We start from the raw sequence: 14,681 nt of genomic DNA, 5'->3' as shown, positions 1-14,681 counted from the left end.
AGTTTTCCACTCGGTGTACTGAGTATTCTAATCCTCACCTGTTGTCATGATGTTTTGGTTGTTACAGAAAGAGTAAGAGTTGGCTTTCTTCAGAGTGAGGTTTGAGCTGATTCTTTAGAGACAGGATGACAAGTTCTGACATCTAAAAGGAGCTCAGAGTAGAGTTAGTATAAAAGATGCTCTTTTGCATCGTTTATACATATGTCTTATAATGAATCTTTCTGAAAACTTTATTTTGGACTTATTCTGACTATTTCACAGTGCACACAACGCCTGGCTTGGGATATTTTGAGCTCTCCAGGAGGAGATTGAGGATGTGACTGGAAGAATGACTTTTCTCAACTCTGTTGACCCTGCTGAAACTGTAGTGCCAAGTTTCCATTACCTTCCAAATTTCCCAATTTGAGGTCGTGAATTCAAAATATTCTATATGAAAATACATGCATTTCAGGAAAAAAAGTTTTTACATTCACGTGAGGTGGTTTTTCAAGAGAGTCAAAAAGTGTAATGGAAACAGTTTTTTTCCACTATTACAGGCCACATGACTTAACATACACAATTTTATGAGTACTGTGGCTCACATGATCATTCAGATGGTCATTCTAAGTATTTCCGCTTTACAGGTCACATGACTTACAGAAAGACTCGCATGACATTCTAAAATACATGAGTTGATGAGTTCTGTCACTCACAGGATCTGGATTAGAAACATAGTCTAAAAATAGAAAAGCTGCTGGTTCAGATAGTAAAACTATGGATTTCTTACAGGTCACATGATTTCATTTTATAGTGCCAAATCACAACAAAGTTGTGATGTACATTAATGTACAGAAAGCTTCACGTGACATTCTAAATTTGACTTGATGAGTTCTATGACTTGCAGGATCTGGATTAGAAAGGTATATATAAAAGAATATATAAAAGGAAAAGATATTGGTTCAGATGGTAACTCTATATGGATTTCCACTATTGCAGGCCATGGGACGTGTAGGTGAAGTAAGAGACAGATAATAGATTATGTTATGGTAATACTTGATTAAAAATGATCCATCACCATGGCTATTGGAATTAGTTTTTCTGAGAGCATCTCTGGAATGACAGATACTGTGAGATTATAAAACCCAGCAGTAGCATTGAATCACTCAATAGAAATGCTGTCATTTCACAATTTTTTTTAAAATTGGCATTTGTAAAGTATCGCTAAACTTTTGCACAAACTTGTAGTGCAAACTCAGCTGCTAACACAGCCCTGCAACAGCTCTGTTAAGATGATAGACCAGAAAAAAACTTGAGTAATATAATAGCAGAAGGAGGATGATCAAACCTCAGTAAGACATCTGTTCAGACAGGATTCCACTGGGGACTTGTGTTTTTAGTGTGTTTGTTTGACATGCTGAATGGGTTTTATTTTTGTGTGAGATAGGCTTCTGAGTCATCCTTCCGACAGCTCATGTTTTTCCATCATATCAAAGTGATTTAATTCTCTCTTAAGCCAGTTTGGGCTCTTATTACTGGTGCCAGTATAGTTATATAGAGTTCAAACTTGGATATAATTAATGTTGATGGCACGTTATTGTTGGACATTATAGCCGGAACTGTGAGTGCTGTGCAGAGCAGGGCCAGAATCTAGGAAATTTTCCTAGTGAAAACCGGCAATCATCAGGCGTGGACTGGGAGGTGGGCAGGGGTGTGGAATCCTTGGCTTATGTGCCCTTGTTGGTGAGGAAAGGTTTACTGACCTTGACTCCACAGACAATGTTGTGATTTTTGTGGACTCAATGGATTCCCTGATTGTAACACTTGAGAAGTTAAGTGAGGAATTGGTGTGTCTGTGTTTGCGATTGTCGTAGATCAAATCTAAGATCCAGAGATTCACTGACTTCCTGGACTTGGTCATCAAAGGTGTATCTTTCAGCAGTGAAAGTGTTGAACTTGTAGAGATGTTCACGTACCTCGACAGTAACATCCATGCATCTGTGTCCCCAGCTTTTGAGATAAATGATGTCTGACAAGAGTTTATGCAACACTCAGATCACTAGATAAAGATATTTGGCAGCAAGAGAGCAAATGTCCAAGTGGTTCTGGTGCTTCATAGTTGTGGGACTTGGTTGCTTGGTTATGTCATAAGCCAGCGACTAGATGTTTTTGGTACTAGGTCACTTGGAAACCACTGTGATGACTTTGTGGGAAATGAACATAACTTAGAGAGACTAATCAGGAGTATCACTTGCATATATAACATTTGTCCATGTGGCTCATTTCTCTGAGTATGATCCATCATATAGATGCACCTCTGGTCAGGATCCCAGCAGCTGGAGAAGGCCGGTGTAACAGTTTATCTTCCCCCCTGGATATCTTACCTCCCACCCCAATACCTTGCCAAAATGAAGTTTTGCAAGATATGTTTGTCAATATGTATGTTTTGGCAACTATTTGTTGTGATTTGGCGCTATATAAAAAAAAAATTGATTGATTGATTGATTTCACCTTTAACTCGCTGTGCAGCACACAGTTTACATCTGAGACTCTTGCAAGTTCACATATAAACAGCCCTTGTAAGGTACCATTCAGTACACAAAAGGATCAAGGTCAAAGGTCAAGGTGACAGGAAGGTCAAACACTAAATTCAACTAAACAACTTTCTTGATCGCAATTTTTGAAATATAACAGCCATAGTAAAGTACCTTTCAGTACACAAAAGGATCAAGGTCAAAGGTCAAGGCCACAGGAAGGTCAAACACTAAATTCTACTAAACAACTTTCCTGGTCGCAATTTTTGAAATATAGCAGCCCCAGTAAAGTACCTTTCAGTACACAAAAGGATCAGGCTCAAGGCCAAAGGCCAAGGCCACAGGAAGGTCAAACACTAGATTCGATGAAACAACTGTCCAGGTAGTCCATGGGCCAAGCAGGTTGTCAGTACCACTGAAGGTGACCAATTGACACTTGGAATCCAGCCTCAGTGGATTCTCAGTGTCGTTTGGATTGTTTGGGTTAATAGGGTTCTAATAAGGAATAGTTTGCACTATTTGTCATGCTTAGTTATCACGTTACCGGGTAACATATGTAACCTGTCATAGTATCCATTGGACATCAACCTTGTTTGACCTTTACTTTGGAGACCAAACATTCAACACAGTCAAAACTATTCCATTTATTAATCCTTTGATTTCAACCAATAATTTCCATCATTTTTTTTTTTACAGTAATTGGAGCAACTTTAACTTTTGACCCCTGTACAAACTGAAACTGACATTTGTCACCATTTTTGCTGTTTTTACCCCATAACTCCAGAATATATTATTCTGTTGGTTCCTATCTGCCACTCTTTATATTTATGACCTAGTTTGTACAAAAGAGATTTGAGAAAGGTGGCAGACATTATAGGCCCCTCATTTTCATTATGTTTCTTTGCATACTATTGTGTCTGTGTGTATGTGTTTGTGTGTGTGTGTGCACACACACTGCTGCATACAGTAGTGTTGAGAATAATAGTAGTGCTATGTGACTAAAAAGATTAATCCAGGTTTTGAGTATATTTCTTATTGTTACATGGGAAACAAGGTACCAGTAGATTCAGCAGATTCTCACAAATCCAACAAGACCAAGCATTCATGATATGCACAATCTTAAGGCTATGAAATTGGGCTATTAGTAAAAAAAAAAAAGTAGAAAAGGGAGTGTTCACAATAATAGTAGTGTGGCATTCAGTCAGTGAGTTCGTCAGTTTTGTGGAACAAACAGGTGTGAATCATGTGTCCCCTATTTAAGGATGAAGCCAGCACCTGTTGAACATGCTTTTCTCTTTGAAAGCCTGAGGAAAATGGGACGTTCAAGACATTGTTCAGAAGAACAGCATAGTTTGATTAAAAAGTTGATTGGAGAGGTGAAAACGTATACGCAGGTGCAAAAAATTATAGGCTGTTCATCTACAATGATCTCCAGTGGTTTAAAATGGACAAAAAAACCAGAGACACGTGGAAGAAAATGGAAAACAACCATCAAAATGGATAGAAGAATAACCAGAATGGCAAAGGCTCACCCATTGATCAGCTCCAGGATGATCAAAGACAGTCTGGAGTTAAAATCGAAAAAGGAGTGCTATGTGGGTCCACAAATTGTGAATCAAAAATATATTCAAAAAAAAAAATCTTAATACACAAGTGCTCACTTGGAGGTGGGGGTGCTATACAATACTCAAAAAACTCACATTTTCGTCTTCAAATGATGAAAAAATGAAAAAGAAAACTGCTCAGTGTGAAAGCCTCAAGAAGACCAAAAACAAAGCTCCAAGGCATTCTGTGAAAATTAAATTAAAAAGCCTTTATTGTGGCATGGCTATATAATTAAAATTTGCACCAACGCGTTTCGGCCCAGCATCCTGATGAAGGCCAGAAACAGAAATTGACATGAGAAGTGCTTCTCATGTCAATTTCTTTCTATCATTTGAGTGTAGGCATGCACTAATTTCCTCCTTATTAAAGGAGACCTATGACACCTGTGTAAAACCTGTTTGACATCCTGATGAAGGCCATGCTGGGGTTGGGTTTTCAGGAGCTTCATGAAATTAGAGAGGAATGCTCCTGCTCTGAAAATATCTGGTAGCTTGTTCCACCATTGGGAGACCATAAATAAGAACTCTGGATTGGCACATTTGTAGGGATTAATAGACGCTGCTCCTTGGAGGAGCACTGCAACTGAGTAGTGCCACATAAGTAGGTAGATTAATGTGCTCCAGAGTGTCTGGGTTATAGTATAGGTGGTCTAAAATCAAGACTAATTTCCAGGCTATCAGCAATTTCCTAGATTCAATACATCTGTATGGGGCTATAAAGTGTTTAACTTGTAGACACCTGCGGAGGTTCTGAGTCATCCAGGTCATGATATCCAAGTCTGTTGGGTCACATCAACTTGTCTTGTTTAGTTCCTTGAACCTGCTACTATTATTGTGAACACCCCCTTTTCTACTTTTTTTTTTTTTACTAATAGCCCAATTTCATAGCCTTAAGAGTGTGCATATCATGAATGCTTGGTCTTGTTGGATTTGTGAGAATCTACTGGTACCCTGTTTCCCATGTAACAATAAGAAATACTCAAAACCTGGATTAATCTTTTTAGTCACATAGCACTACTATTATTCTGAACACTACTGTATGTGGATATTTTATGCAAAACTAAACTGGAGTATTTTCCATCACATCACATATTTCAGGTTGTCAGTCAGGTCCATATATTTGTAGAGTATATTTGGAAGGGGCATTTAAAGATACTTCAGAATAGGAAATATTACTATTGTAGCGGAAAGTTGCACCAACCTTCAACATCCTACGTTTGCATCAAGCAAAGGTCATGAAATTTCTTCAAAGGAGAAATTTAACACAGCAAGTCCTGGTATATCTCCAGGTGTCAAAGGGAGACCCTCCGAGCCAACACAGGATGGCTCGGTGTCATAAACCCCCACCCTTTCCAGGATTTAAGACTCCCCAAAGTGCATTCCTCATGGACCTGCGAATTACTTTATCAAGATCCCAAACCAGATGTGCTAGTTCCTCTCTCATAAAAAGAAACAGACACTAGAAAGACATATCTGCCCCCAAAAGTCCTAAAAATATGTCTTTACAACCAGCCTCAAGAAAAACCACCTCACTGAAGAATTGCCATCAACTTGTTGATCACAGTCCATTTTTTCTGATCAAAATCGACCCAGTATGGACCTAGTTCACATTGTGTGATGAAATCCAAAACCCAGGCCATTCCAATCCATGGAACAAGAGTGACCCCTGTAGAACGAATTGGGGAAGGGCATGTGACCAACTCGTGCAGAGTTAAACTGTAACCACGTTTTTTAAAAAATGCATTGTATTGTTATAACCGAAAAAAGAAAAGAAAAAGAAACGACATGTGACCCTTTAACCTTACACGTGAGATTTATATATATCTGGTATTTTGTAGTTTAATTATAGACTGTGGGAAGTTTATCAAGTGTGTTTTTCATATAATTGTGTGGTATCTCCATGGAAAACCTTGTTTACTAGAGTTTGCAATACAGGACTTGCTTGGTTTGTAAGCGGTGATTGAGGAATAACAGATGCTGATTTATTAGAAAACTAGACAAAGAAACAGACAAAACTACAGTACCCAGAATTCTTGGGGGTACAGCTTTTAACCCTTTAAAAGCAGGCGCCCCCGGGGAATCTCTCTCTTGCTTCCTCTTCACTCTTCCTCTTACGCTCTCTTTTCTTGGGTCCTGAGACGCTCTTCTCGCGTCCAGATTTATGACCCTTTGTCCGCCACCACGTGGCTTAAACTTATTTCTTGTTTGTACGCGCCCACAAGAAAGTACTTTTTTTCTACAGATAACTTTTGCTCAACTCTTGTAAACTTAAACGCGCAGGTGCATTTAACTTCCTTTTTTGATTTTTCAAATTAAAACCTTTTTCTTCTTAAACTCCAAATTCCTCTTGTGAACATTTTTCTCATAAAGTCAACTATTTTTGTATTGAGTTTTTGATTTGACCTGGCTCTCACAGATGACGATGAAAGACAAATTTTGGATTTTTTTTGATAGAGAATAAAGACGCTCAAACTTTTACTCTGACGGCCCAGACTATGAGCACTGCAGAGATAAAAACATCCAGGTCAGCTGAGACATCAACAGCGATTTGAACCGCCACCTCAAGTCACAGCATAACAACGGAAAGCGTCCCCGGTAACCAACGAAACTGGGCGGGTTGACCGGCGGAGCCTCTTTGTCAAGGTCCCTGAAACAGCTGTGGACGGACTGATCATCGACTGAAAAGGGAGACAGTTCCAGCACCTGACCTACGGACACCGATCTGCACAGCGCCTCCAAAGTAAGCTCTATCCAACAAAATCATTAATCTTCTCTCATGTTAATAAATACACTCAACAAAAATATAAACGCAACACTTTTGGTTTTGCTCCCATTTTGTATGAGATGAACTCAAAGATCTAAAACTTTTTCCACATACACAATATCACCATTTCCCTCAAATATTGTTCACAAACCAGTCTAAATCTGTGATAGTGAGCACTTCTCCTTTGCTGAGATAATCCATCCCACCTCACAGGTGTGCCATATCAAGATGCTGATTAGACACCATGATTAGTGCACAGGTGTGCCTTAGACTGTCCACAATAAAAGGCCACTCTGAAAGGTGCAGTTTTGTTTTATTGGGGGGGGATACCAGTCAGTATCTGGTGTGACCACCATTTGCCTCATGCAGTGCAACACATCTCCTTCGTATAGAGTTGATCAGGTTGTCAATTGTGGCCTGTGGAATGTTGGTCCACTCCTCTTCAATGGCTGTGCGAAGTTGCTGGATATTGGCAGGAACTGGTACACGCTGTCGTATACACCGGTCCAGAGCATCCCAAACATGCTCAATGGGTGACATGTCCGGTGAGTATGCCGGCCATGCAAGAACTGGGACATTTTCAGCTTCAAAGAATTGTGTACAGATCCTTGCAACATGGGGCCGTGCATTACCCTGCTGCAACATGCTCACCCACACTACGCCACACACGCTGTCTGCCATCTGCCCTGGACAGTGTGAACCGGGATTCATCCGTGAAGAGAACACCTCTCCAACGTGCCAAACGCCAGCGAATGTGAGCATTTACCTACTCAAGTCGGTTACGACGACAAACTGGAGTCAGGTCGAGACCCCGATGAGGACGACGAGCATGCAGATGAGCTTCCCTGAGATGGTTTCTGACAGTTTGTGCAGAAATTCTTTGGTTATGCAAACCGATTGTTTCAGCAGCTGTCCGAGTGGCTGGTCTCAGACAATCTTGGAGGTGAACATGCTGGATGTGGAGGTCCTGGGCTGGTGTGGTTACACGTGGTCTGCGGTTGTGAGGCTGGTTGGATGTACTGCCAAATTCTCTGAAACGCCTTTGGAGACGGCTTATGGTAGAGAAATGGACATTCATTACACGAGCAACAGCTCTGGTTGACATTCCTGCTGTCAGCATGCCAACTGCACGCTCCCTCAAATCTTGCGACATCTGTGGCATTGTGCTGTGTGATAAAACTGCACCTTTCAGAGTGGCCTTTTATTGTGGGCAGTCTAAGGCACACCTGTGCACTAATCATGGTGTCTAATCAGCATCTTGATATGGCACACCGGTGAGGTGGGATGGATTATCTCAGCAAAGGAGAAGTGCTCACTGTCACAGATTTAGACTGGTTTGTGAACAATATTTGAGGGAAATGGTGATATTGTGTATGTGGAAAAAGTTTTAGATCTTTGAGTTCATCTCATACAAAATGGGAGCAAAACCAAAAGTGTTGCGTTTATATTTTTGTTGAGTGTACAAAGTAACTTCTCTGCTGATTAGGACGAATTTCACTCATTAAACTCCCACTACAAAACCAAATTATCTTAACATCATATAATCATTGCTCATTGAATCTCGTCATCATGAAATTGCTTACTGTGATATGTCCTGTTATTTAACTCCTGCCTGAGTTAAATAAATATCTTAAACGTGTGAAGTTGTCTGGGATTTTGTATGGTTTTACAGAGGCTGTCGGATCTGACCTGCAGAACTTACTCCTGAAGATTAGACTGATTTTAATATTTCCTATTGACTGACCCTAAAATCAGTGGTATTATAACCTTGTTATAACATCATTCAGTCATAGGTGGTGCACCCAGTATTCGAGGTAAAATTATCCATCAGTGATCATTTCAAATATCCTAAAACACATATGATATTCTTCCTGTTCTGCTACACTATTGTAGATAGCTATAGATACATACAGAAAGAATACCAATATTGTTCACCATCAATCAAATGCCTTCATCTGGGACCGTAAAACATCCATGAAATATAGAGTTTAAAGGTTGCTCTATCGTGATTGGGCCTTATCAAGGTTTGGGTTAATCAGTGCTGCCCTGTAGGATTTTTTTAAACCTTTATTTAACCAGGATAAAACTCATTGAGATTAAGAATCTCTTTTTCAAGAGTATCCTGGCCAAGAGGCAGGGCAGAGTTACACACACAGTTACATTTACATAGAAAACAGACACTTGAATGAGATAATACAATCAGGTAAAACATCTACAGTTCAGAGACTTTGTTTCAAGAGCCACCAAGAGAGATTTAAAAGTGTTAAGTGGCACTAGCTAAGTCTAAACTCATTCAGTCTAAACTAGTCTAGTCAGTCTAAACTCATTTTGGAGTTAATTCCAAGAGTGGAATGTTGGAATGTTGCCTGTCGGGGGGTGGGGTGGGGGGGGGAGATTTCCACTGTGGGGTGGAAGATATCCGGGGGGGAAGCTATACTGTTACACTGGGATGCCCAGACTTCACCCGGCTACAGCAGAGAGGTGGTTACTTTCGTGAGGTTTGGCTGGCCGGTTCTCTGCCTGGGTGGATGTTCTCTAGGACTCGTGGTGTTCTGTGGTGTTTTGGATGTGGTGATGTGTTGTGACGTGTGGCACCAGCGCCTCATCCCAGACCAGACCTGATACTTTGGGTTTTTTCTTGCTGAAATCTGTTGAGTACTACCTTGGCCCAAAGGCACCCAAAGGCTTTTTGAATAAACACTACCTCCACAGTTAGACCATCATCCTCTAGGTTCTTGGATTCTTGTCTGTTTTTTATATTACAAAAGTAAGAGTGATTTAATAGAAACGCACAAAAACGTATTGTTTCGGAAGCTTTTGTGTGTTTCTATTAAATCACTCTTACTTTTGCGGGCTGCACAGTGTGTGTCCTGAATAGGACTCAATGCTGTCTGCAATTTGTATTTCTTTATTTGTTGTATTGTGTGAATGTCATAATACAGCTGCAGGATTAAAGTAGTTTTTTTTTTTTTTAATTTCGTTCAGCGTTTACAGAATCAATAGGTAATTAAAAGACCTCTTGGCTCACTGGAACACTCCGTGTGTGTGTGTGTGTGTGTGTCTTTGATAAAAGAAAGATGATTCAAGATGAAAAGATCATGCAGACTCTTACTCATACTATAATTTGAGCAACCGTTGTCTTTTAATTCCCCTATGTTATGAGGGGAACAAGAATTGTACTTAAAAGCTTTGTTTGGCAACAGCCACAATTATTGTGGACATGCGTCCATACATTTTCTATACTCGTTTGCTCCAATTAAGGGTCACCGGTGGAGGGGGGAGCTGGAGCCTATCCCTGCAGTCATAGGGTGTGAGGCAGGGTACAGCATGGACAGGACACCGGTTCGTCACAAGGCGTTATTGTGGTCATGTGGTCAATGTCAATTTTTTTATGTATCTTCCTCCATAAACAAACTTGCAGGGAGGTTCAGGAATTGTCCAGCGAGCTCAAAGTGACAAAGATCAGTCATTGTGGTCAGGGTCATTTGGGTCAAAGGTAAAAATGTACTTTTGTACTGTAATTTGCACCAAATGTGGCACACATACGGAGATAGGTTCCGGAATTGCCCAGGTGTAATCAAATTTACCAAACATCAGTCACTGGTCTGTCTGTTGGCTGACTCCATCCAAGTCTTTTTGTTTATTTCTACTAATCTTGTTCTGTCAATAAAGACTATCCTGAAATTGCTGTTAAAGAATTAACTTTGGGAATTGTCCTTGAGATCAAACACCAAAATTCCAATGTTGACCAAACGTGGCAGTGGAGTCTGTAATTGCCCAGCATTAACCAAATTTACCGAAGGTCTGTTATTGGGACAAAGGTCAAATGTTACTGTTTGCATCAAATTTGGCAGACATATGCAAGTAGGTTCTGAAATTGCCCATCAAGGTCAATTCCAGTAAGGTTAGACCTTCCTTATGTGAAGTGCCTTGAGGTAGCTTTACTGGGATTTGGTGCTACATATATATTTATTAAATTAAATGAAGGTCAGATACCAAAGATAAGTCGTTGGGGTCAAGGTCATTCTGGTTAAAGGTAAAAATTTGAGTTTCCGTCTGATTTGTACCAAATCTTGCACATATATGGAGGTAGGTTCTGGCAGTGAGTAAGTTCCAGTAAGGTTCAGTACGATCGGATTTGTCAAAGTCAATCACTGGAGTCAAAGGTCGTGTCTGTCCGTTGGTCTACTCCTCCCAGGTCCTTTTGCTGATTTCTACCAAGCTTGGTATGTCAATGAAAGTTGAGCCCAAAATTGCAGTGAAAGAATTCTTTTTGGCAAAGGTCAAGAAATTAGATTGTCATAGCACTTATTGTCTTCGTGTCCATGGGTACTAGGACCTCATCCTCCTGCTAACTTGTTGGCTTGCTGCTCATTTCATTTCCTTGCCAATGTCTTTGATGCCACAGACGTTTTTGTGTTCTTTAAGCACGGGGGTTGTTTTTTTTTGTCAGTGTAGTGAATTACTGACAGATTACCATTTTGAGAAAATGAAAGTGGCAAATTCCTGTCACAGTGTTTTGATCAAAACCTTTGTTGTTGGGTTTTTCTAACTCACACAGAGAGATGGTTTCATTCTCAGTCTGTTCAGCTGCATTGTTCCAGCAGCCATCTGCTCGGCTAGAATAGATCTTGTTGTTGTTGTTGTGTAGAGGAAAATATATTCACAAATATTATATCTGGACCTCTTTATAGGAACATGAACGAGTGCACCAGCCAGGCCCGTCACCCAGCTCCCAGAAACCCAAAGTCTTCAACTGCACATCCTGTGCAAAGGCCTTCGCCAAGCGCAGCCAGCTGGAGAGACACAACCGGACACACACAGGTACGACAACAGGCCAGTAAATGTAATTATTTCGCATCAGATCACAACATAAGGTTTAAACTTTACTCACTGCCATAGCGTGTAATCGGTAAGAAAAAAAAAACCCTCCCTCTGTGTTTTTTAATATGGTTGGAAACCTCAAGCAGACCAGACTCAGTGAGGTGACCATCTGGTTTGGCCGAACTGTTAAAAAGCAAAACGATGAAATAAAACATGCACAGCAAGGAACTGTCGTCTAGACATACAGAGACAGAAATGTTGCACCTAAACAACAACATACATAAAGAGTATATTAATCACAATGACCAATGGCTGACAAGAACCAAGGTTTGAAGACCAGATTCACAATAAAATGGACTAAAATTGTAAAAACTTGTGTTTATGTTGACAGAGGAGCAGTCCCTGAAATATGACAGCTTCAGGTTTCTCCCCACAATCAAAAAATGCCTGAGGGAGATTTCCTGTCCACTGTTGCCAGTGTACTTGCTCAGGGGGCGGGTGAAGTTAGACCCTAACCCCTGTGAAGCATCTCTGGATGACTTGATTTGAACTGACAGTCTCCAGTTTTCACACAGTCCCAAAGTCCAGTACTGAAAAATAAAGGCAAAGTGGAAGTGGTAAATCGTGCAGTTCCCTGAATGGTCACTTAAGGTGGGCGCCAAAAATCCCAAAGACCTGTTGGGAAAGTGTAGTGACACGGACCCACAACAGGGGGCGTAAATGAACGGACAATAGAAGGAGTTAAATGTGAACACTTTACTGTTGTGAATGCCACAACCAAACACAGCAGATTACAGAATGAATACAAGTCAATCAATAAAGGTGTCGTGTGGGCAGGCTCGACGATAGGAGACGCCCGTCTGGAGACGAACCGGAACCACACGATTTCCACCGCCACCGAACCCGAGGGATACTGGAGCCGCCAAGTCCTGAAGTCCCCAGGTGGCCACCGTCTCAGCGTGTCGGATCTGGTACTGCTGGTGGGAAAACAAAGACAGTCAAGTGTGGGTGTGTGTACACCCAGTAACAATAATGGTGGGAATTCCACCTCCACCTCCGATTCACACGTGCAGCTCCTGTCACAAGCACTTATCTGGCGGGGTGTGAAGCGAAGCTGTCGCCGGTCACGCCAATCTCCAGTCAATGCACTCCACAGGAAAAACAGCTGCAAAAATGAGTTCAGACTAAACACAGTCAGTTAAACGGCTGAGAATATTACCTCTCACTGAAGTCAATATCTCGGCGATGTGGTGGAGGTGTCTTCCTGCTTTTATTCCAGGTGAGATGCGGATGATCGGTGACAGTTGTCATGGTTGATGAGTGACAGCTGTCACCGTGGCTGTTCCTGTAGGCGGCAGCGCCCTCTCGTGGCTGAAGCCCGCACTTCAGGCAGGGCGCCCTCTGGTGGTGGGCCAGCAGTACCTCCTCTTCTGGCGGCCCACACACAAGACCCCCATGTTAAAATGCTGTTTACAGCAGACATAAACAGTTTTTGTCTCCATAGCTCATTTCTCTGTTCATGATGTTTTGTTTAAAGACATATATAGCTTATCAATCAATCAATCAATCAATTTTTTTTTTATATAGCGCCAAATCACAACAAACAGTTGCCCCAAGGCGCTTTATATTGTAAGGCAAGGCCATACAATAATTATGTAAAACCCCAACGGTCAAAACGACCCCCTGTGAGCAAGCACTTGGCTACAGTGGGAAGGAAAAACTCCCTTTTAACAGGAAGAAACCTCCAGCAGAACCAGGCTCAGGGAGGGGCAGTCTTCTGCTGGGACTGGTTGGGGCTGAGGGAGAGAACCAGGAAAAAGACATGCTGTGGAGGGGAGCAGAGATCGATCACTAATGATTAAATGCAGAGTGCATACAGAGCAAAAAGAGAAAGAAACAGTGCATCATGGGAACCCCCCAGCAGTCTACGTCTATAGCAGCATAACTAAGGGATGGTTCAGGGTCACCTAATCCAGCCCTAACTATAAGCTTTAGCAAAAAGCTTATCAATTTAAGATATTTTAAGAAATTAAGTTGTGAATAATTTGGGGTGTGGTTTGTGATGGTATCAAGGCCCTGCTAGCAGAGGCTGCTTGCACCTTTGGACTCAACTGTGTTTGTCTTTTGAGTGTCTAACTGACCATCAGAGAAGCCGGTGATGGCTAAATAGCAGTTAGCTTGTTAACATTAGGTCCACTGATGGTGTAATGATTACTAGGACATTATGCTGGTCATACGTTGTAATACCTGCAGTCAACTGGCTCGTTTTCAAAATCACAACCCAGTCCACAAAAGTAGGAGGCTCAAACACCCGTACCAAAGTTAGCTTGTAAGCCTTAGCTTATTTTACCATTTATGGATTGGTTGGGTGTTGGGTGGAATCAGACACTGCCAAGATGGTGCCATTTGGTCCTGCCCTATTTGAGCTTCAGAAGATAACAGGAGAACTCAGCCCGGGGTAGTGTTAGTCCCTGGTCCAGTTCACATCTGGGGCCGACTTCTCAGGTATCCCTTCAGAACACATATGGGTGATGGCACAAGGGGTTCCTTCAGTCTGTGACCCAAACTCTGATATATGTCAAACTCTGCCACACCGCTACCATTCTCATGTTGGTCCATTTGTAGCCCCTGTAAGTTCTGGATTCCAGATGGGTCTCATGTTGACCACATATGTCCCACTACAGCCCAGTCGCACCCAGATGTGGTTCAACAAGAAGACAGGGAAGTGTGAACCCCACAGTCCCTGTGCTCCTCCCTGCAGTGCACCTGAGGAAATAACACCTGGATTGAATAAATGTGCAGGAACAATCGAAGAGCAAGTTGATGAGTTACAGGGAGCACAAACGGAGACGAGCACTTGAAGTCCAGCCGAGCGCCGGGCGGCGTTCTTCACAGTCACAGCGATGCCGCCCCGCCCGCTCACGCCCCCTCAGAAATGTCTTTGCTATAAAGACGAAACACACTTTTGGCTTCCACAGG

At 41.7% G+C, this 14,681-nt stretch overlaps 1 protein-coding gene across 1 annotated transcript in view; it reads left to right on the top strand.

The window, feature by feature from the left end:
* Positions 1–14,681, top strand: part of LOC117514799 (zinc finger protein 236-like) — a 240,910-nt gene that overhangs the window by 215,808 nt on the left and 10,421 nt on the right. Inside the window, exon 29 of the mRNA XM_034175391.1 lies at positions 11,573–11,702. Coding sequence (XP_034031282.1) covers positions 11,573–11,702 — 130 coding nt within the window. The remainder of the gene's footprint in view (positions 1–11,572; positions 11,703–14,681) is intronic.

This window comes from Thalassophryne amazonica, chromosome 7 (genome assembly GCF_902500255.1).
Source record: "Thalassophryne amazonica chromosome 7, fThaAma1.1, whole genome shotgun sequence".
Taxonomy (NCBI): domain Eukaryota; kingdom Metazoa; phylum Chordata; class Actinopteri; order Batrachoidiformes; family Batrachoididae; genus Thalassophryne; species Thalassophryne amazonica.
Note: the sequence above shows the minus strand (reverse complement) of the source record. Positions and strands in the feature narration are given on the sequence as shown.